Source organism: Panthera tigris, chromosome E2, assembly GCF_018350195.1.
Source record: "Panthera tigris isolate Pti1 chromosome E2, P.tigris_Pti1_mat1.1, whole genome shotgun sequence".
Taxonomy (NCBI): Eukaryota; Metazoa; Chordata; class Mammalia; order Carnivora; family Felidae; genus Panthera; species Panthera tigris.
In genome coordinates this window covers 20,265,588-20,289,440 of record NC_056674.1, presented here as the reverse complement: position 1 = coordinate 20,289,440, position 23,853 = coordinate 20,265,588, and the positions used below count along the sequence as shown (strand labels likewise).

The 23,853-nt window shown below is 41.9% G+C and overlaps 1 protein-coding gene across 6 annotated transcripts in view; it reads left to right on the top strand.

The window, feature by feature from the left end:
- Nucleotides 1-23,853, top strand: part of TDRD12 (tudor domain containing 12) — a 71,993-nt gene that overhangs the window by 27,329 nt on the left and 20,811 nt on the right. For 5 of the 6 annotated variants that reach the window (XM_042969184.1, XM_042969185.1, XM_042969183.1 and 2 more), the window contains 14 exons: nucleotides 4,135-4,232; nucleotides 5,052-5,128; nucleotides 7,558-7,638; nucleotides 9,398-9,458; nucleotides 9,791-9,898; nucleotides 11,555-11,740; nucleotides 13,313-13,469; nucleotides 13,931-14,058; nucleotides 15,434-15,625; nucleotides 15,875-16,003; nucleotides 16,897-17,014; nucleotides 17,641-17,780; nucleotides 17,914-18,134; nucleotides 20,571-20,670. In XM_042969184.1, coding sequence (XP_042825118.1) covers nucleotides 4,135-4,232; nucleotides 5,052-5,128; nucleotides 7,558-7,638; nucleotides 9,398-9,458; nucleotides 9,791-9,898; nucleotides 11,555-11,740; nucleotides 13,313-13,469; nucleotides 13,931-14,058; nucleotides 15,434-15,625; nucleotides 15,875-16,003; nucleotides 16,897-17,014; nucleotides 17,641-17,780; nucleotides 17,914-18,134; nucleotides 20,571-20,670 — 1,796 coding nt within the window. Of the gene's footprint in view, nucleotides 1-4,134; nucleotides 4,233-5,051; nucleotides 5,129-7,557; nucleotides 7,639-9,397; nucleotides 9,459-9,790; nucleotides 9,899-11,554; nucleotides 11,741-13,312; nucleotides 13,470-13,930; nucleotides 14,059-15,433; nucleotides 15,626-15,874; nucleotides 16,004-16,896; nucleotides 17,015-17,640; nucleotides 17,781-17,913; nucleotides 18,135-20,570; nucleotides 20,671-23,853 lie in introns of those variants that run through there. The other variant, XM_042969188.1, reaches the window with a different exon arrangement.

Sequence of the window (23,853 nt, the reverse complement as noted above, 5' to 3'; positions counted from 1 at the left end):
GTGCCGAATACAGGAGCCCCCAAATATATAAAACAATCACAAACATAAGCAATCTTACTGATAAGAATGTGGTAATTGCAGGGAATTTTAATACTCCACTTAGAGTAATGGATAGATCATCTAGACATAGGATCAATAAAGAAACAAGGGCCCTGAATGATACATTGGATCAGATGGACTTGACAGATCTATTTAAGCAACAGAATATACTTTTTTCTCGAGTGCACATGGAACATTCTCCCAGTTAGATCACATACTGGGTCACAAAACAGCCCTTCGTGAGTATAAAAGAATTGAGATCATACCATGCACACTTTCAAACCACAATGCTATGAAGCTTGAAATGAACCACAGGAAAGTCTGGAAAACCTCCAAAAGCATGGAGGTTAAAGAACGCCCTACTAAAGAGTGAACGGGTCAACCAGGCAATTAGAGAAGAAATGAAAAAATATATGGCAACAAATGAAAATACAAGAATCCAAACGCTTTGGGATGCAGCGAAGGCAGTCCTGAGAGGAAATTACATTGCAATCCAGGCCTATCTCAAGAAACAAGAAAAATCCCAAATACAAAATCTAACAGCACACCTAAAAGAAATAGAAGCAGAATACTAAAGACACCCCAAACCCAGCAGAAGAAGAGAAATAATAAAGATCAGAGCAGAAATAAACAATATAGAATCTAAAAAAAACTGTAGAGCAGATCAACGAAACCAAGAGTTTGTTTTTTGAAAAAATAAACAAAATGGTTAAACCTCTAGCCAGGCTTCTCAAAAAGAAAAGGGAGATGACCCAAATAGATAAAATCATGAATGAAAATGGAATTATTACAATCAATCCCTCAGAAATAACAAGCAATTATCAGAGTATACTATGAAAAACTATATGCCAACAAACTGGACAACCTGGAAGAAATGGACAAATTCCTGAGCACCCACACACTTCCAAAACTCAAACAGGAAGAAATAGAAAACTTGAACAGACCCATAACCAGCGAAGAAATTGAATCCGTTACCAAAAATCTCCCACAAGAGTCCAGGACCAGATGGCTTCCAAGGGGAATTCTACCAGACATTTAAAGCAGAGATAATACCTATCCTTCTCAAGCTGTTCCAAAAAATAGAAAGGGAAGGAAAACTTCCAGACTCATGCTGTGAAGCCAGCATTACTTTGATTCCTAAACCAGACAGAGACCCAGCAAAAAAAGAGAACTACAGGCCAATATATATCCCTGATGAATGTGGATGCAAAAATTCTCAGTAAGATACTAGCAAATTGAATTCAACAGCATATAAAAAGAATTATTCACCATGATCAAGTGGGATTCATTCCTGGGCTGCAGGGCTGGTTCAACATTTGCAAATCAATCAATGTGATACATCACATTAATAAAAGATAAGAACCATATGATCCTGTCAATCGGTGCAGAAAAAGCATTTGACAAAATTCAGCATCCTTTCTTAAAAACCCTTGAGAAAGTCGGGATAGAAGGAACGTACTTAAACATCATAAAAGCCATTTATGAAAAGCCCACAGCTAATATCATCCTCAATGGGGAAAAACTGAGAGCTTTCTCCCTGAGATCAGGAACACAACAGGGATGTCCACTCTCACTGCTTGTTTAACATAGTGTTGGAAGTTCTAGCATCAGCAATCAGACAACAAAAGGAAATCAAAGGCATCAAAATTGGCAAAGATGAAGTTAAGCTTTCACTTTTTGCAGATGACATGATATACATGGAAAATCTGATAGCCTCCACCAAAAGTCTGCTAGAACTCATACATGAATTCAGCAAAATCTCAGCATACAAAATCAATGTACAGAAATCAGTTGCATTCTTGTACACTAATAATGAAGCGAGAGAAAGACAAATCAAGATGCTGATCCCATTCACAGTTGCACCAAGAAGCATAAAATACCTAGGAATAAACCTCACCAAAGATGTAAAAGATCTGTATGCTGAAAACTATAGAAAGCTTATGAAGGAAATTGAAGAAGATATAAAGAAATGGAAAAACATGCCGTGCTCATGGATTGGGAGAATAAATGTTAAAATGTCAATACTACCCAAAGCTGTCTACACATTCAGTGCAGTCCCAATAAAAATTGAACCAGCATTCTTCTCGAAGCTAGAACAAGCAATCCTAAAATTTGTATGGAACCACAAAAGACCCTGAATAGCCAAAGTAATTTTGAAGAAGACGACCAAAGCGGGAGGCATCACAATCCCAGACTTTAGCCTCTACTACAAAGCTGTAATCATCAAGACAGCATGGTATTGGCACAAAAACAGACACATAGACCAATGGAATAGAATAGAAACCCCAGAACTAGACCACAAAAGTATGGCCAACTAATCTTTGACAAAGCAGGAAAGAATATCCAACGGAAAAAAGACAGTCTCTTTAACAAATGGTGCTGGGAGAACTGGACAGCAACATGTAGAAGGATGAAACTAGACCACTTTCTTACACCATTCACAAAAACAAACTCAAAATGGATAAAGGACCTGAATGTGAGACAGGAAACCATCAAAGCCCTAGAGGAGAAAGCAGGAAAAACCTTCTCTGACCTCAGCCGCAGCAATCTTTTACTTGACACATCCCCAAAGGCGAGGGAATTAAAAGCAAAAATGAACTATTGGGACCTCATGAAGATAAAAAGCTTCTGCACTGCAAAGGAAACAATCAACAAAACTAAAAGGCAACCGGTGGAATGGGAAAAGATATTTGCAAATGACATATTGGACAAAGGGCTAGTATCCAAAATCTATAAAGAGCTCACCAAACTCCACACCCAAAAAACAATCCAGTGAAGAAATGGGCAGGAAACGTGAATAGACGCTTCTCTAAAGAAGACATCCAGATGGCCAACAAGCACGTGAAAAGATGCTCAATGTTGCTCCTCATCAGGGAAATACAAATCAAAACCACACTCAGATACCACCTCACGCCAGTCAGAGTGGCTAAAATGAACAAATCAGGAGACTATAGATGCTGGTGAGGATGTGGAGAAACGGGAACCCTCTTGCACTGTTGGTGGGAATGCAAACTGGTGCAGCCGCTCTGGAAAACAGTGTGGAGCTTCCTCAAAAAATTAAAAATAGACCTACCCTATGACCCGGCAATAGCACTGCTAGGAATTGATCCAAGGGATACAGGAGTGCTGATGCACAGGGGCACTTGTACCCCAATGTTTACAGCAGCACTTTGAACAGTAGCCAAGTTATGGAAAGAGCCTAAAGGTCCATCAACTGATGAATGGATAAATAAATTGCGGTTTATATACACAATGGAGTACTACGTGGCAATGAGAAAGAATGAAATATGCCCTTTTGTAGCAACGTGGATAGAACTGGAGAGTGTTACACTGAGTGAAATAAGTCATACAGAGAAAGAAAGATAGCATATGTTTTCATTATTATGTGGATCCTAAGAAACTTAACAGAAGACCGTGGGGGAGGGGAAGGAAAAAAAAAAGGCTAGAGAGGGAGGGAGCCGAAATATAAGAGACTCTTAAAAACTGAGAACAAACTTAGGGTTGATGGGGGTGGGAGGGAGGGGTGGGTGAGTGATGGGTATTGAGGAGGGCACCTGTTGGGATGAGCACTGGGTGTTGTATGGAAACCAATTTGACAATAAATTTCATATTAAAAAAAAAAAAGCATCTAGGAGAACTGGTCATTAGTATGTGGCGTTTTCACCGTCTAGCTTTAGAAGTCTCATAACACCACTTCTGTGTCGTTTACAGCTCCCCACCCCCCAGGCTCATGAGAAGGGAATACAGAGCCCATCTGTCAATGGGACAGGTGTTAGTGTCACACTCTAAGAAGAGCACACGTGTTGGGGGACATGTTGTGGCCCTCTTCGAAAAATATAGTCCACCAAGTGGGGAAAGTAAATTATGTTCAATTGTTAGTAAGCCAGTAGAAGAATTATTTAAACTTTTTTTTTATGTGATAAGGGTTGAAACAAGATTTTAAAAATTTAATACCCTCAAGGTTCAGTGTAAAACCCTATTCTATAATAATTTCATGTATTAAGGTTTTATAATAGTATGGTAAAAATTCTCCTTTGTGTCCTATTTTCTATTAATAGTACTTTCTAAGCTCTTTTATCACTTTTTATTTTGCAGATAAAAGTGTAAAATGTAATATGGATTCATTGAGAGGTTCACCTAAAAAAATATCTGAAATGAAACAACAGCGCATCTCTTTGAAAGATATAAATAAGGTTGTGCTTTTAAATATTCATTAGATACAAAGTTCATATAATGTTAATTTTAGAATAGTCTCCTTTGAAATCTAGGAACCAAAAATATATTTTCTAGTAAGAAATCCTTGGCTATGATAGTGATTTTTTTCAGGAAAAAATACAGTTTGTGAATTTGCTCTGTTTCTAAAGAACAAGATAACTGCAGCTTCCTTCTTGTTCCTGGCCTCGTGGCTTCTGTACAGAAGGGTGTTTATGCTCATTTAGCAAGGGTGTGAAAACCTGAGATTATGGGACATTGTAATAGTTAGTTTAACCCGTCCTTCCAGTTCCTTTGAGAAGACAAGTGAAATAATTACAGGACATTTGAAATACTGAGTATCTGAAGTGCCAGCTGCTTGCTACTTGGACACTTTAATCTAGTGGTTATAGCAATGGCATAATCCCCCCAGTGTTCCAGTTCTTTGTCTCTCTGTGTCTGTGTTGCCTGAAAATTACCTGGGATGGTTGTTATGAGAGTAGTTCCCGTGGAATTTTGGTTCCTTCCTTAAGAATATATATCTTGGGGCGCCTGGGTGGCTCAGTCGGTTGAGCGTCCGACTTCGGCTCAGGTCATGATCTCACAGTCTGTGAGTTCGAGCCCTGCATCGGGTTCCGTGCTGACAGCTCGGAGCCTGGAGCCTGTTTTGGATGCTGTGTCTCCCTCTCTCTCTGACCCTCCCCTGTTCATGCTCTGTCTCTCTCTGTCTCAAAAATAAATAAACGTTAAAAAAAAACTAAAAAATTGTTTAAAAAAAAAGAATATATATCTTGCTTGCATACATATTCTTTTTTTTACAGTGTGCTGAATCTTCAGCGTACTGGCCAACGAAGAGGGGAATAACCATATACGCTGAGCCAGATACACCGGCAGCAAGGTATGATTTGAAAATTCAGTGTAATTGGATAGATACATAAGTGTAATACTGTCTTACACAGTGTTCTGTAAGATTGATGATAGGAAAGGAGCCAATTTCAATAAAGACTGGCCCTGGAAGTTTTGATTTACCTTTGTAGTTACTATCAGTGCTTTTCACTCTTTGTATGGATCCAGATTTCCATCTGGCATCATTTGCCTTTTCCCTGAAGGGCCTCCTTCACTATTATCTTGTATTGTGAGTCTGCTGATAATGAATTCTTCTCAGCCTTTGTATGTCTGGAAAAATTATTTCAGCTTTGGTTTTGAAAAAAAGTATTTTTGCTAGGTATAGATTCTAGGTTGACAAATTTCCCCCCCTGTATTTTAAAGATACTGCTGTACTCTCTGCTTGCCGCATCGTTCCCGTTGCAAATCCTCCTGTCACCTTTTTTGTCGTTCCTCTGTTTGCAACACGTCTTTTTCCTTTGACTGCTTTTGAGATTTTCTCTGTTTCTGGTTTGAGCAATTTAATTATGATGTGCATGGGTGTAGTTTCCCTCCTGTTTCTCATGTTCGGGGCTCATTGCGGTTTTTCATTTGTAAGTTTCTGTCTTTCATCAGATTCGGAGCGTGTGCGGCTGCTATTCCACAGATAGTTTTTCTGCACCCCCCCGTCTCTTTCTCCTCTTCTTTTGAGACCCTGATGAGACAAATGTCACACTTTTTGATACTGTCCAAAAGGTCCCTGAGACTCTGCTCATTTTTTTTCAACCTTTTTTTCTTGCTGTTCTTCAGGTTAATAATTCTTCTGATCTATCTTTAACTTAATTCAGTCTTCTTTTATCTCCATCCTGCTGAATTTCACCATCTGGTGAACTTTTAAATTTGATGTATTTTTCAGTTCTAAAATTTTCATTTGAAATTTTTTTATAGTTTATATTTCTTTGCTGAGAACTTAAAAAGATTTTAATAATGCTTATTTATTTTTGAGAGAGAGAGAGACAGAGACAGAGACAGAATGTGAGCAGGGGAGGGGCAGAGAGAGAGGGAGACACAGAATCCGAAGCAGGCTCCAGGCTCAGAGCTGTCAGCACAGAGCCCGACATGGGGCTTGAACTCATAGACAGTGAGATCATGACCTGAGCCAAAGTCAGATGCTTAACTGACTGAGCCATCCAGGCACCTCCCCCCTGCATTTTTTAAATATATTTTTTAAAGTCTTTGCTGATAACTTTTATCGTTCCACTTAGGAGTGCTCACCCCTCCTTCTCTTATGGACCATGGTTATAATAGTATATGACAATTCCCATTTCTGAGCCATCTTGGGGGTCATACCTACTGATAATCTTTTCCCTTGACAATTGATCTGGTTTTCCTGATTCTTTGTGTATTGTGTACTCTGTTCTGGATATTTTAAATATTGTAGTGTGAGACTGATTTCTTTTTAAATTCTCTGGAGAATGTTGACCTTGTTGTTTTTGTTGTTTATTTTAGCAGGAAGTCAGCAACTCCCTTTGTTCAGGCCACAGATTCTGTCTCAGTTTCTGTGGGTGGTGACTGCTACTCTGTTTTCCATCTGTTCTGAATATGCTCAACTTGGGGCAAGCCCAGCTCATGTTGGGTCATAAATAGAAATGGGGAATGCCCTCCCTCTGGTACACTCTCTCTTTTTTCCGGGATTTTCCTCACATTCACCATTTTCTAGATGCTCTAGAGGCCCTGTCCCCGGGCCTCTGTCCAGGTAGATTGCTTTTCGTGGAGAAATGGCCATGCAGTTCTGTGTGTTTAAGGCCACTTATGGGGCAAAACAGCAGCAGAAACAGGAGAGGAAAAAGATGAAGGTTTCCCCTGCATCTTTGGACTACAGGTCCCGTTTCCCAGGTCCTCTAGAGGAAGTGGGAGGGGGTTTCCCCCGGGGTTTTGGGTACTGGTGCTGCCTCTGCTACTGCAGCTGTCTGATTGGAACCGGCCTTGGGACAGGGTTGGGAGAGAAAAAGGGACAAGAGAAAATCAGTCGTGATTACCCTGTCTGGCGAATGGCTCCTTCTCTGGCTTAAAATAGAAGGTTTCTCTCAGTGTTTGGTGTTGACATCCACTGTGCTATTCCGCATCTCAGGCCAGCCTTGGGCCAGCGCCAGGAGATGGGAAGGTAAAAGCCCAGGGAGCTCTCCATGATTTTGGTGGTTTGCATGTTTTGACTTCTCTCCCCTGTGATTCTGTACTTCCTGTGGAGTTCCTGGCCTGTGGAGACACAGGCTGTGTGCCAGTGGGGCTTCATCCTTAGACGATGCTTAGGGCTAAGCAGCAGTTTGGACAGAAATAAATCTATGTGTGTGGAGCAACTCACTCCTCAGTGCTCCGTGGTGAGTTTTCTCCCTGAAAAGAAAGGCATTTTCAGGATGGGGTTAATGGGCTCAGAGACTCTAATGAATGTTTTTTGGTTTCTAGCACTTTATGTCAGAAGCCAAGTAAGAAGCCACTCAGGTTGGCCGAGAAGAAAGAACACAATGAGAAGAATGGCTGTGTGAAGTATGAGTTTTTTCCTTGGTCTGCACTTTTTATCGAAGCAATTGTAATGCAATTATAAGCAGGAGGAATTTACGTATAATTTTATTATTGAAACCTGTGATCCCACTTAGAAAATATACATGCACTGTCTGCATGTGTAACTAACTTTGAAGGTTTTTTTTTTTTTTTGCCTCCCCTTCCTCGTCCTCTTGACGAAGTAAACTGTTTTAAGAAACAAATCAGATACGGTTGATCTTTGGGGCCGTCGATTTTATATGGATTAATGTTTGCTTTCTTCCCACTTCTCTGCGGTAAAGAGGCCTTCCACCTGCCGGAGAAGCTACTCTTTTGCAGCATGGAACTGAGTTTTTGTGGGGTTTTTTGTCTTGCCAGATTCCCAGAGTATTCACCAAGTTAATAATAGAGTTGTGACTTCATTTTACACTTATTTACTCCACAAAACGTTTTCCTACCCGTTTTTACGATTTCTCACCACCCCAGCCTGAAAACACCCTTATATTCCAAGTAACTGGCTGCTCTGAAGCCACCAGAGTGACAAGGAATTTACGACCGTTCAGAAGTGGGTCAGGCGCACTGTATCCACTGATTGGCCTGGGATGCCTGGGGAGAGGGTGTTGACTGTGCCCGCCTCCCAGAGCCCACTTTGGGCCCCGTAACACCCTCTCACCCAGCAGGAGCGCCCCACACAGCTCTGGGTCCGGGGCCTCCAAAGGCTGCCCCGGGGCCCACAGATGTGGGGGTGGCTGTTAGTGCCCCTGTGTTGGTGTCCTGAAAGCCATGGGCATCCCTCCACCCTGATACCTGCAAGCCATGGGTCGCACGTGGTGGTTTTCCCTGGGACAGGAGACCTTGAATTATCCGTGCTGCTCATTCCTTTGATTACATTAAATTGTAGTTAATAAATTAACCCTGAGATACTCTGTTGCCTTTTATTTTTGTATTGGAAGGTTGTATCTTCTCTTGGGCTAAATGCCCTTTACTTAGAACTCATTGATTAGACCTGTCAGTTATTCTGACAGTTCCTCCGCGTTCCAGGGAAACTTAAAGTGGTTTAAGATCACAGCAAAGAAGGGAGGAGGCAGCAGCAACAGGAGGTGACCTAGTGATCATGCAGTCTTTCTCCTTGTTCAGAACAAGTGCCCCTGGGATGGGTGACACTGTCCGTAGTCTGGGGGTCAGAGTTCGGGGGCAAGCACGGTACCGGCATGGCCTCTGTAGCCTTCGTATCACAATAAACAGGGAAAAACAGGATAAGCAGTAATTTCACAGCTATGCCTTGGGATATACAAGTGACCCTTGAACAGACACGGGGTTAGGAGTGTCAACCACCCACACGGTTCAAAGTCTGTGTATAACTTTTGACTCCCCCGAACTCAACTGCACATAGCCTACTGTTGACCAGAAGCCTTACTGATAACACAGCCAGTTAACACGTATTTATTTGTAGGTTATCTGTGTTATATACTGTATTCTTACAGTAATGTAAAGCTAGAGAAAAGAAAATGTTAAAATCATCAGAGAAAATGCATTCTCATTAATGTACTGTAAGTAGTCCACGTAGAAGAGGATGTGCACAGTTCAAACCCAGGTTGCTTGGGGGCCAACTATATATTTCATTTTACTTCTGTCAAGGAAGATTTAAAATTGTAAGTCAGTCGAGGAAATAATAAATATAAATAAATATAAATATAAGTAAGTCAGTTGAGGAAATATAAATAAAACTTCTTTTCTTCAAATTGTCCTTTTAACTATTTTATAGATTACTGCAGTTTTTAAATCCTGATCCTTTGAGAACTGATGGAATCTCTGATCTTCAGAAGGTATTACAACCCTAAAAAAAAATTAAAAATCAAAACCAACTGTTTACTCTTTAAATACCTCTCCTTCCTCGTCTGGATTTGAGACTAGAAGAGAAACCCCTTTAGGTGGGGAACTCTACCTGAGAACATCCCTTTAGAAATTCTCCAGTGAGTTACTACTGTTTCAGACGAATTGTTCCTTTTTTCATTTTAATTTAATTTTAATTTTGGGTTTTGATAAGCACATGTACCTAGGCTTTGACATTGCAGTCAGACCCTGGCATCTCCCTCCTTCCCGTAAAGTGGTTGACCTCGTGTGCCGGGGTGGGGCATCTAATGGGCTGCTGTCTTAGCTGCAGAAGCTTCGGTCGGGGTCCCCACAGCCGTTTGCTGTGCTCCGGAACAAGATCGAGCCTTGCTTGTCGGTTGACACGTCGCCACTTTCGGCTGACCTGAAAAAGGTAAAAATGCTCCTGAAGCCGCACTCACAAGGGAATACTGACCTGTTCTAACACAGGAGGATTTTTAATAAACAGTTCCAAGGCTGCACTTGTATAATTTCTTTGCTTTTGAAATTCTCTCTTCAGCTTTTCTTTTTTATTACTGATGTCTCATTTATTCTTTTTTTTTTTTTTTTTTTTTTACATTTATTTATTTTTGAGAGACAGAGCCAGAGCGCGAGCAGGGTCGGGGCAGAGAGAGAAGGAGACACAGAATCTGAAGCAGCCTCCAGGCTTTGAGCTGTCAGCACAGAGCCAGCCCGACAGGGGCTCAAACTCACGAACTGTGAGATCATGACCTGAGCCGAAGTCGGACGCTCAATCAACTGAGCCACCCAGGCACCCCTCAGTTATTCTGAAGTTCAGGTTACCTTCTTATAAGTGAAGAATTCTTTTGTGGAGAAACCACTGTATAAGTCTTACTGCTTTTCTGAAATAAGTTTTCAAATGTGTCTCTGCAAAGGTGCTTAGAAGGGCAAGTTGCCAGGGCAGTTACAAGATTACTTCCAAGTGTTCTTTTCAGAATTATTGTAGAGACCTGCCATTGATCGTATGTGTTTATGTATTTTCTTCTGGATTCAAAAAAAAAAGAAGAAGGAAAACAAGCTAAAACCAGGAGGAGGAACTAAATAGGAGTGAAGCCTTTAGTGGCCTAGGGATTTCCACAGGCTTCCAGAAGATGGAGAACGGGCAGCGGAGTGTGGCTGACTAGCAGAGGAAGGAGCGAAGTGGGGGGTACTGAACTTCCCTCTTCCGCTTCCTGAGAATCCCCAGCCAGCCTCTCAGCAGGGAGCTTGGACGATCTAGAAGTGCCCTTCAGATGATGCTGTTTGGAATTTTTCCAGTAAAACTGCCTTCTTACTGCCCTGGCTTCCTGCAGGGCTATGATGCTCCTGGGAGCGAGCTCTGCCCGGCCCATGTGTCTTCAGTCAGCTTTTAGTGCTCCTACTCCGTGCAAACACACATCCGGGATCCGTGGGCATTTGAAGAAAGCTCCCGCCTAAAAACAAAATGCTTTTTTTGAAAAGACCAAAAGGAACTCTGAAGGAAACAAACTGTAGGCAGTCAAGAAAATGTTACGGGGTGCCTGGGTAGCTCAGTCTGTTAAGTGTCCGACTTCGGCTCAGGTCATGATCTTGCCATTCTAGAGTTGGAGCCCCGCGTCGGGCTCTGTGCTGACAGCTCAGAGCTTGGAGCCTGTTTCCGATTCTGTCTCCCTCTCTCTCTCTCTGCCCCTCCCTCGCTCGCGCTCTGTCTCTCTCTAAAAAATACAGAAACATTAAAAAATTTAAAACAAACTTTGTAAGTGAAGGTGGTGTACTCAAGATTATTAGGAGGAGGAGGAGAAGCCATGTCGTTGCTCTGACAAGCTCCAAGCACCTGGTCAGTCCATGGAATGCCTGTTTGAACCTTTTGATTTGGAGCCCAGGAAAGCAAGTGCCTCATGGCAGGAGTTTGGTGCTGAGAAAAGATTCAGGGGGACTTGTCAAGTTAGGCGTTAGAAAATACCAGATTGAGCAAACGTATAGTGGCTGTTGGGGGTGAAGTGAGCAAAGAGATGGGAGTTTTTGTGGTCTGTGCTTTATTTGTGGGGTTTCGGTTGTTGGTGTTTTGTAGGCTCTCCAAAGAAACAAGTTTCCGGGACCTAGTCACACTGAATCCTACTCTTGGCCTCCCATAGCGAGGGGCTGTGACGTGGTGGTCATTTCTCACTGCGGAAATGACCCTCTGCTGTACCTTCCGCCACTCCTTACGATTCTGCAAACGGGGGGCTGCTACAAGTCTTTACCAAGCAGAAATGGAGTAAGTTGGAGACAATTTTGTTTCACGGTAAAATGGCTTAAAAATTTATTTTTAAAGTTTTAAGTTTAACCTAACCTTTGGTGAAGTTTGCATTACATTACTCATTTGATTTCCATGAGAGGACAGGGACTTATCAGAGTCATTGACTCTGACAGTGAGTCTCACCTTGAAGTCCCATGATGGCCATTGGCTGCCAAGAGATTTCTGGCTTTTAGGGATGGATGTATAGCTTATAAACTTACTTCACTGATTAAATTCCTCTAACTGTCATGGTAACTGTGTGAGATGGGCCATGTATGGTTTTCACCACTTCATGGATGAGAAAATTAGCCTCATGAAAAGTTACTGGTACAGATGCTGAACAGCTGAGAAGTTGACAAGAAATGGGATTAGAGTTTAGGTTTTCCTGTCATCTCGTCCCATATTCTTTTAATTATTTCTGAACACCCCCCCCCCCCGCTGTTGTGTAATCTTTTGTTTTCCTGTATGCAGGAAGGAATCCGCAGGTGGTGGAAAGGAGAGAAATGGGGTGTGGGCATAGGGGATGGTGGGGTAGTGATACCTGCTCTCGGGGTCTGGGTGGTCAGGGGGACTCTGGCACGGAGCACCTCTGTCTCAGACCCGTCTCAGAGGCTGTGCTATGGATGGTTCCGTTACTCAGCAGAATGGTGAAAACTGGCAGTAAGAAAGGACCAGTCGTGCTTAGAAGAGATGCTCATTTTTCTGATTCTGCCACGTCATGTCATTTTAATGGTTTCCTTTTCTGTACTAAGTTATTATGTGTTGGTTTAAACATCTACATCCCTCAGTTAGTGGTTGACCCCTATGGACGAGATGTTGATTGTTCTCGAATAGAACCCTGGCTGGTCAGAAATTATGTCCGGGTCTTGCCTCTCATTCCTTCTGCTTTTTCCACGTCTCCATGGCCAGCCTGCTTTCACACCTGCCGCCCGGAAGCTGGCCCCCACTGGATCTACATAAAGGAAAGGGGAGAATTGTTCTTGTCTTCGGCAAATTGACGCCGTATGTCCAGGAGGGTGTTGGGCAGGCGGTGCACCTTCAGGAGAGAACTATGGGATGGTGGAGGTCAGGGGTCACACGCTGCTGTAGCAAACTTAATACCCTAAGGAAGAGATGTTAACCTTTTCAAGGCCCCCTTCAGGGGGCAGTTAGTTCCCTGGTACTTAGGAGCAGGAGCTCTGGGGCCAGACTGCCTGGGTTCAGATCCTATTGCTACCACGTATTAGCTGTGCAGCCTTGGACAACTAACTTTACCTCTCTGTGCCTCAGACTCCTCATCTGAGAAATGAGGTAATAGTAGGTCCTACCCTGTAAGTGTTTTAAAGAAAAAACGAAACTTGTGACATGCTTAGTGTAAGCCCTAGGAAAATCTGAGTCAATGTGTCTAAATCTGTTTTAATCATATCTTTTCTGACCTACATGACAATGGAGAGAGCAAAAAAATTTACGTATTGCTTACTTTGTAGAAAGAGATGTTCTGCATGCTGTGCATATACTCTGTTCAATTCCTAACTTCTGTCCAAGATTATGTGAATTTGTTTGTCTTCGCAGCCTCTGGCAGTCATCGTGTGCCCTGGGTGGAAAAAGGCCCAGTTTATTTTTGAATTACTGGGGGACTATGGCATGTCCCCCAGGCCTCTTCACCCAGTGCTGTTAACAATCGGACTCCACAAAGATGAAGCCAAAAACATGAAGCTTCCAAGGGCCTGTAAGCATCCTCTTCAAGCTGTTTGGTTTTCCCTGCAGAGCACAGCGGAGCCCTGCCAGGCAGGCGTGTGTGATGATGCAGCCACAGTCATCACCGGTCCAGACCGCACTGTGGGTTACGGGTGGGCCTGGTGGGCGAAGGCGCTCTTGGCTTACAGCCGTTTCACTGAAAAATGACATGATTTCATTCACTTATCAACTGTTTATCGACTATCTCCTGTTAGATGTTGACTAAACTCCCACCCCCTGCCCTCGAGGAGCACGAAACCTGGTGGGTGCCCAGGTATTTAACTAGATACAGACAGGTGTTAGCTTGGACGGGCGGGCCGCACCCACGTGAGCAAGAAAACCCAAGGTTTTGTGTCCTTAGACGGCAGTTCTACAAAGCGTGTGGCATCTTAGCAAAGGAAATGTGGGAAAAACCTGTGAAAAATCTGAAGTGTTAATTTTTCTTAAACGTAGGTGATATAATTGTGACGACACCGCACAGCCTCCTGAGACTTCTCCAGTATCAGAGCTTGTTATTTCTCAGACTCTGTCACCTCATTTTGGATGAGGTGGAAGTATTATTCTTTGAAGCTAACGAAGAAGTAAGTACGGTGTCCATCGAGACGTCATTATCACTTGGAAATAGATATATATATGATGAAAGTCTCACCTGCTTTTAGGAATCTGGAAAAGCATCTAGTTGGGGAGGAAGCCAGTTCATCTAAAAAAGTTTTCCCTTTAGAACTTTGATCACTGTGAAGAAAGAAAATTTGTCTGAAATTGTCTTCCCACATTTTAAAATTCTCTTTGAAGAGCAAAAATTCTTTTCCAGAGAGGGTTTTCTAAAATACTGATATTTTTGCGATTATGGAAGCAATACGTTTTATTTTAGAAAATTTGGGATGCAGAGAAGAGTACTTGAAAAACCCCAGCGTCCGTAGTCGGACACTCAGAGCAATGACTCTTATTGTTTTGGAGTAATTCCTGTGTCAGTACATACAACTAACAACATCAGGCCTTATTTTATGGCTAGTTTATAACTTGCATTTTCCAGTAAGCAGCATCATGAGTATTATTAGTAATTATTCTACCGCATGATTGTTCACTGGACATAGGGAGTCCTGTGGGTGTAACATAATTTTTTAAATGGTCTTATTTTTGGACATTTGGCAGTGTGTGTGTGTGTGTGTCTAAAGAACATACATCTTTCTTGCGTGTTTCCCTTAGGATAAATTCCTAGGAAGGGGATTAATGGATCAAAGACTCTGAATTCTTATAAGAAGGCATTTCTGGGGCACAGCATAACACGATGACCACAGGCATTTCATTTGGGAGCAAGGACACCCCCAGGTTCAAGTCTGGGCTTTGTTACTTGCTGACTGTATGGCCTGTGCAGGGTTTCTGAATGCCTCTAAAGCCTCAGTTCTTATTTGCAAAACTAATATCCAGAATACTGCATCATATAGTTGCCTTTCTGAAAGCAGAGACTGATTTACGCTCCCATGGACAATGCACCACCACACCACATGCCCTGCGGCCCCCGGCAGTGGTCCGGCTTGGTCCGGCTTTCATTTTCAGTCTCCTCATTACATACGGTGTCTCGTGAGCATAATCTGTACTTCCTGGCTGACTTGTATACCGGCCACTCCTACTGTTCTTCTGTGAACTGCTTGTTCATTTTCTCTGCTTATTTTCTGTCGGCAGGATCACCTTTTTCTAGTCCATTCGTAGAACTTTTTATGTAAGGATATTAATTCTTGGTTGCATATGTCACACGCATTTTACCCAGATACCGTTTGTGTTTTGATTTTGTTTATACTTAACATTCTCCCCTTTGTAGTTTTCTTCTTTTCTTTGGAAGGGCCTTCTCCACTCTGAGAACAGAAAGTGTGCAATTCTTTACCACTTATGTTCCTGTCAACCAACTATTATTCCCTTTTGAAATAAAAATGAAATTAATTATACTCACTTTTTTAGATGTTCGCTATATTAGATAACTTTAAAAAAAACATTGACGTTGAAGAAAGGGAATCTGCACCACATCAGATTGTTGCTGTTGGAGTTCATTGGAGCAGACATATAGAACAGTTGATGAAAGAGTTCATGAATGACCCCTACGTTGTGGTCACGGCCATGGAAGAGGCTGCTCTCTATGGCAGCGTCCAGCAGGTGCGGGCTCGTGGGCGTGGGGTGAGGGCGGTCAAGGGCTGAGGAACACAAGCAGGTAGCCTCCATTTCATGGCTTAATAAAGTAAAATTTTGCAGCTTTCATCTACACGAATCTATAATCGTGTATTTAGATTTATATTGTCATTCTATACGTTCTTTTCTGTTAAAATCCTAACTTAGCGATGAAAAGTGAAGCTGGGGCACCTGGAATGTGTTTAAAACCACACTGTTTCTGCCTTTCGTTACCAGGTAGTGCACCTTTGCCTGGAATGTGAAAAAACCTCTACTTTACTCCAGACTCTAGATTTCATTCCAAGTCAAGCACAAAAGACCTTGATCTTCACCAGTTCTGTAGCTGAAACAGAAATCGTGTGTAAGGTGAGCCTTCCACACATAAAATGTCTGTATTTTTTGTTTGAACCATGATTGAATCTCAAAATCATCAGAGAATTACCAGGTAGTTAAATATTTGCCAGGGGAATAAAACTGGACAAGTTTATCAGAGGAGGAGGTGGCTGGTGCTGCAGAGAATAGACAGCAGTGAGAAAGGACAGTGGTGGGGGGGGGGTGGTGGTGCTGGGGGTGGCCTGGAGGGAGGAGCTAAGTAGGTGGGACCATCCTTTCCATGGAAGCAGACATTCCCCAAGGAGGGTGCTTTGTGCTTTGTCGTTAAAAGGATCTCATTCACGAAGAAATGCCAGCGTCTTCTGTAGCCTCTGTTTAAAAAACCAGAGACAATAACACCAAGAGATCGCATCATATGGCTAGAAAAGCCAAATAAATTGTCTACAGATTTATTTAATTAATCTAATTCTACATAAATTAATACTAAAATGTGTAAATGAAGCCAAATACAAATTAAAATACAAGAATCAGTATATCCGCCTTTCAGCAATGATGAACTGGAGGTCTTGTGAAAAGATGTGACATGTATTGGCACATAAATTTTGGTGTGTGTGTGTGTGTATACATGTATATCCACGTGTATAAATACACACATCTATATATGCGCGCATTACTTAAAAGGAAGGAAAATGGTTTTAGCAAGATAATGTTTGTTTCACTTGAGCAAGCTTTTAGATACAAACTGTAGAATTTTGGAAATACATTTGTTTAAACTTACAATCATCTTGTTCTTACAATTAGTGGATCGATGAGATAATCCCCTCACAGATAATTTTAAATGTTTTATACTGGTAATTATTGATGGAACAGTTAACTTTAAGCTTATGTTCCTGACTGTGAACTGGCTTATTTGGTTTCATCTTTAGGTAGTAGAAAGCAGTTCAATATTTTGCTTGAAAATGCATAAAGAAACGGTTTTTAATTTAAAAAGTGTTTTAGAACAGTGGAAGAAGAAGTTAAGTTCTGGCTCTCACGTTGTATTAGGTAAGTGTTTTAATTTCTACTTCTGTTTAGAGAAGGCTGCTGAGCCAATGGGAATCATGTCTTCAGCTTATTTGAATATCTTGTCTCCAAATTTCTCATCACTTCGCAGATCTCCTGAGAATTTATTAGTAACGTCAGTCCCAAAATGAAAGTTAAACTCCACTAAGATTTTGGTGTTGAGGCAAATGCGGGGGCCCCCGGAGCACTCGTGGCAGAAGGCAGCAGCCCTTAGCGCAGACCTTGTCCCTGGGGCTGCAGGTTGAGGGCCACCATCTCCTTTGTGTGTGTGTATGCACGCCTCTGACGCAATCTATCACAGATGGTTGTGAACAATGACGTTAGAGATCTGAAAGTCAAACTGTAAGATAAGTGAAAAATAGATGGGCAGCCTAGATTTGTAATAGAAAGGGGCATTTTCCAAGCTAAAGTTAGGGAGACGACTTTTCTCTGGAATGTGATCACGGGGCTGTGACATTTGGGGGGAGGGGAGTTGGGGAAGGAGTTTGTTGGCACCTACACAGTGAAGTGCGGTAGAGACACGTGTTGAGGTACGATTACGGAATTGCTGTGTAGCATCAGTGCAGGGAGCTATGCCTCATCTGTGGTTGTCGGATCCTTGTCTCCAGCCTTAACTGACGACTGCATACCGCTCTTGACCATCACCGATGCCACGTGCGTGATTCACTTCAGCTTCCCTTCCTCACCAAAGATTTTTGGTGGGCGTCTGTATTGCATGTCTGACCATTTTCAGAGTCCAACCGAGCAGGTTTGATTAATTTTCGTTATCTCTAAATATTCCCCTGGCATTTTCTGTGCAATGAGAAATGCAGAGTCCGCGGGGTTTTATCAGTTAGACTGGGATGGACGACCTGCTTCCTTTATTCGCCCCCGATTTTAAGGGTTCTCCTGCAGAACAGGGAGATAAGAAAACCAAATCTGTCTTGCTGCTGACGGAGAGAAATGCGTGCCACGCGGTCGGGGTCCTGCGCTACCTGGAGCGAGCCGATGCCAAGATTCCCGTGGAGCTGTATGAGTTTACTGCGGGGGTTCTGGAAGCCAAAGAAGATAAGAAAGCCCGAAGGCCTCTTTGTCCGTATCTTAAGTCTTTTGGTTTTTGCAAGTAAGCCAGTCATTTGTTTAAAACCTTGAAATGTACAGTAAAGTGCACAGTGATATACTTTTACTGCTGGAAGACCTTTACATATGTACGCACAGTATACACCGCCACCCAGTCCTAGAGGTTCTCCCCCTGCTCCTTCCCAATCTGCCCTCCCCTGGAGGTAACTGCCCCTAAATATCTGTCAACATTGATTAATTTTGCTCGTTTCCCAACTTTATATAAATGGAATTGTACGCTCAGCTTACTATCTGCAACATTCATCTCTGTTCCTGTGTGTATTGGGTGGATTTATTTATCTGTTGATTTAATGGCTCGATACTCTATTGTATGAATATATCACAATGTATACATCCATTTTCCTGTTGATGGGAGAGCAGTTGTTTCCAGCTTTTGGCTATTATGTATGAAACTCCCCTGAACACTCTTGCACATGTCCCTTTGTGGAAACACGCACCCATTTCTCTTGGGTGTAGACTTTGGGATTGCTGGGTCATGGGGTGAGCGCCTGTCTAACCTTCCCAAGGTGTGTGACGGGTTCATGACCCCGTCAGCAGTGTGTGGGAGAGCAGAGTTTCTCCATATCCTCACCGACAACACGGTGTTGGCGGGGGTGGCGGTTTCCATTTGTATTTCCCTAGTAATTTATGATGTGGAGTGTCTTTTCATATGCTTGTGGGACATTTGACCATCCTTTTCTTGTGAAGTGTCTGTTCGGTTCTTTTGCCCATTAAAAAAAAATGTTTGTTTATTTGGTGGGGGAGATGGGCAGAGAGAGAGAGGGAGAAAGAGAGAATCCCAAGCAGGCTCCACACTCAGTGCAGAGCCCAGCCCATGGCTTGATCCCTCAAATCACGAGATCATGACCTGAGCCGAAATCAAGAGTCCGAGGCTTAGCCAGCTAGAGCCACCCAAGCGCCCCTCTTTTGCCAATTTTTTAAATTGGGTGTTGTTCTTTTTCTTATTGCTTTGTAGGAGTAGTTTATTTATTCGACATAGAACTACTTTGTCAGATATATGCCTTGAGATCTTCTCCCAGTTCATGGCTTGCCTTTTCACTGTGCTTTTAAATTTTTATTTACTACTTTTAATTAATTAACTAATTAATTAATTATGAGAGCAAGGGAGGGGCAGAGAGAACAAGGGACAGAGAGAATCCCAAGAGCCAGAGGTGGGGCTTGAACTCCCTAACCATGAGATGATGACCTCAGCCAAAATCAAGAGTCAGATATTTAACCGACTGAGCCACTCAGGTGCCCGCCTTTTCATTGTAAGTCTTTTGGTGAGCAGACCTTTTTAATTTTGGTGAACTATTTCATGGTTACTATTGTTTAGTGTCCTTATGTAAGAAATATTTGCCTATCTCTAGGTCATGAAGACATTCTTCTGTATTTTCTTTTAGAAGCTTTATGGATGGTTTCACACTTAGGTATATAATCTAGTGTGAGAATTTTTGTTTAAAGTGTGAGGTACGGGGCAAGGGTTACTTTTTTCCACGTGGGTAATCATTTGCTCCAGTGGCCTTTATTTAAAACATCAATGTGTTGTCGCTCAGTTGGTGCCTTTGACATAAACCAGAGGATAGCATACGTGCTCCGTTTGTGGACTGTGTTACATTGGTCTCTTTGTTCTTACACTGGTACCACACTTTCTTAAGTACTGTAGCTTATAGTTCAGCAAGCCTTGGAACCTGGTATGCAAATTCTCCAACTTTGCTCTTCGTCAAGGTTGTTTTGACTTTTAAGTCCGCTCCATCTCCACATACATTTTGGAATAGGCTTGTCAGTTTCTTCAGAAACATTGTCTGAATTTTGATAGCACGTGTGTTGATACTATAAATCAACTTGGAGAAGATGGTTATCTTAACAGTCACGGGAGCCTTCTCCCTGATCCGGACATGATGCCAGTGCTTGATCTGTGATCACTGGGACTGGGTAGGAGGAGTCTAGTATCTATCAGATAACTATTGACATTAACTTTTTTGTATTATGGTACATTAAACAGGTTATTAGTGGCAGTTTCTATTATGCCTTTAAACAGAATATTGACTTTTGAAACAGAAGCTCTGTTTTCTCAGTTTGGGTTACAGAGTGACTTCTGGTTTAGAGGTTATTAGTAGCCTTTGTTGTGGGTTGTGGGGATGAATTTCTGATTTCAGGGTCTTTGTTTCGGAAGTACATTTTGTTCATTTACAGACTGTCCAGAGAAATAATGAAGTAACTCTTGAAGTTTATTTAGTGTTAATTAAATTTTAGGACCCTTTTTCGGTAATGTGCATGTTGTTAGTGTCTAAAGTATTTAAAATGGTTACTTAACTTTAAAGTATTTGGGATAAAAGTTCTCTGATTTCAATTACAGATTAATTTTCCTGAAGAATACTTTAAAATACATTAAAATTACTGTTCTTTGTTTTTAAAACCCAGTTACTTTTTTTTTCAGAGACAAAAGGATCTGTCCTGATCGACACCATATTAATCCAGAAATAGACATGCCAAGGAAATTATCCAACCAAACTCTACCAACATTTGGATACATCAAAGTAAGTTTTGCTGAAGATCCTTTTGTCCAGTAATTAATGACCATTTTAATGAACTTATTCCATTCATAGGAGCAGAATAATTATGACACTATTAATGTACCACCATTAATGTGACAGTAGCCATGTGTCCTTACGAGATGCCTTATTTCAAGACCCCAGTTTATTTAGAAAACCAACATCAAATGGAGAAAATAGATAAACCAACCTCAACAATCAAAGGATTTTTTTTTAGTTGTACTTTCAGAAAGAAAGTTGTTTCCATTGGGGACTACTAAAAATAGTGCAGTGATAACACATGTCTCTTCACGATATCCATGGTCCTTTGAGGAAATTCTGAAATGTAGATAAAGTTGCTGACTTAAGAGTTTGTCACTTTCTTTTGAATCCTTTTTAATACTTCTTCTTTTCTTCTTTTTGTTTTTAAATTTTTTTTGATGTTTATTCATTTTTGAGAGAGAGCACAAGCAGGGGAGGGGCAGAGAGAGAGGAAGACACAGAATCCAAAGCAGGCTCCAGGCTCCGAGCTGTTAGCACAGAGTCCAATGTGGGGTTCGAACCCACAAACTGCGAGATCATGACCTGAGCCGAAGTCGGACACTTAACCGACTAAGCCACCCAGGGACCCCTCTTCCTTTCTTCTTGAGTTCAGGACTTCTTTTTACCTTCCCTTTTCCCTAAAGCAACTATGTTCTGCTCATTTGTGCCGTTCTGTCTCCCTAGTTCTGTTACCTCATTTCTGAGTTTTTCTGGTCTATGTTCCTTTATACATGTTGTTTATCATGTATGTCTCTCTCTCTCTATGTGTGTGTGTGTGTGTATATATATATGTGTGTGTGTGTGTGTGTGTGTGTGTGTGTATGTGTGTATGTATGTGTATATACGTATATGTGTATATATTCTCTCTCCCTCTCGAGAGGATTATATATATATATATATATATATATATATATACATATATATATACATATACACACACACATATATATATATACACACGCACACACACATATATATATACACACACGTGTGGGGCTTGAACTCACAATCTCAAGATCAAGAGTCGCATGCTCCACTGACTGAGCCAGCCCGGCTCCCCATTATTTTCTTAATTAACAAGAGGAAAGGTAGCTTGTTTTCAAGTTGAAGGGTACAGTTTTGATCTAGGTTGTGGATACATCTTTCCCAGTGACTCCCATTATCTGCAGGGACTGTTACTCTCCTTATTCTCTTTTTTGTTATAACTTAATATGGAATTTGGTCTTAATGCTTTGCTACAGCTCCTTTTCAGATAAAATCTATCTCCCTTGAATTTTAGAATGTCTGAGTCAGGGTAACATTGATAATTTCCAAGTTTCCTTTTCTGCTGTTTCTTTCTTGTAATTAAAATAGGTGGGGACATAGTTTCTGAGATTGTGCAGATTTCCTGGCTCCATTTCCGTCTCCCACATGCATCTGGCCCTTCATGTCTGTTGTCTTTGGATGGATAGTTTGCAGACTTCCTGGGGCTCCAGCCTTCACCCACTGTTGGAATGGAAGAAAACCTGCCAGGCTCAGTTGCTCCCGTCTCACTGGCCCTCCCCCCACCCCACCCCCGCCCCCACCCACGGTGTTTCCACTGAGTACCTGTAGCCGCTTGTGGACTCCTGTGTTTAGGCCCATCTGTGTTTAGGCCCTTGCATGTGCTTCTTCCTGCACAGACGGTGATACACGCAGGCTTCGTGATGCGGCTGGGTTTGGCTCATCTGCTTATTTTGTTGTTGTTCTTTAAATTAATAGATACTTTACTTATGTATTTTTAAATGATTATTATTTTTAAGAGAGAAAGCACGTGTATGTGCACGCTCACGAATCAGAAATAGAGAGGGAGACAGAGGATCTGAAGCGGGCTCTGTGCTGACAGCAGAGAGGCCGATGTGGGGCTTGAACTCACAAACAATGACATCGTGACCTGAGCCAAAGTTGGACGCTTAGCTGACTAAGCCATCCAGGCACCTCTAGATATCTATTTTTTAGAGCAGTTTAAGTTTGCAGAAACACTGAACAGAAAATACAGAGTTCCCGATACCACCCAACAGCTTCCCCTATTAGTAACATCTTGCATTAGTGTGGCACATGTGTGACAATAGATGAGTCAGAATTGATACGTTTAGTTGTTAACTGAAGTCTGTAGTTTACATTAGGGTTCATTCCCTGTAGTGAACATTGGGTGGATTTTACCAAATGCCGAGTGACACATGACTCTACGTTGGTGCCACAGAACTCTTCAACGGCTCAGGACCCCCCTGCTCCACCCTTCCTCTCTTCCCTGAAACTCTCAGCAGTCGCTGATATTTTACTGTCTCATATTTTTGCCTTTTCTAGAATGTCATACAGTTGGAACTGTACCTTATGTAGGCTTTTCTGGCTTTTTTCATTTTTCAAACTGGCTTCTTTTTATCCCTTAATAGGTCATTTCTTTTTATTGCTCAGTATACCATAGTGTATCCATTCACCTTTTGAAGGACATCTCACTTGCTTCCATGTTTTGGCAATTATGAATAAAACTATGGTAAATATTTGTGTGCAGGTTTTTGTGCAGACGTAAGTCTTCAACTCATTTGGATAATGACAAGGAATGCGATTGTTGGCTTGTATAGTAAGGCTGTTTTTCTCCGTAAGAAACTGCCCCACTGTTATGTGAAGTGACTGCACCATTTGTATTCCTACCAACAAAGAATGAGAGGTCCTGTTGCTTCACCCCTCTCCAGTAGCTAATGTTGTCAGCGTTTCGGATTCTGGCCATGCCAGTAGGTGTGTAGTGGTACCTGATTGTTTCAATTTGCAGTTCCCTGATGATGTTTGATGTTGGGCATCTTTTCGTGTGCTTACTTGTCACCCGTATGTCCTCTTTGGTGAGCTCTCTGTTCAGGGTGTTTTGCCCATTTTTTAATTGGGTTGTCTGTTTTCTAATTGTTGAGTTTTAAGAGTTCTTTGTAGATTTTGGATACCAGTCCTTTATCAGATACGTGGTTTGCAAAAATTTTCTCCTAGTCTTGTGGCTTGTCTTTTCGTTCTCCTTAGAGTGCCTTTTGCAGAGCAGAGGTTTTTAATTGTAATGAAGTCCCAACTTTCCACTTGTTTTTCTCATGGAATCATGCTTTTGGCATATCCACAGAGTCATCATGAAACCCAAGGTCAGTTAGA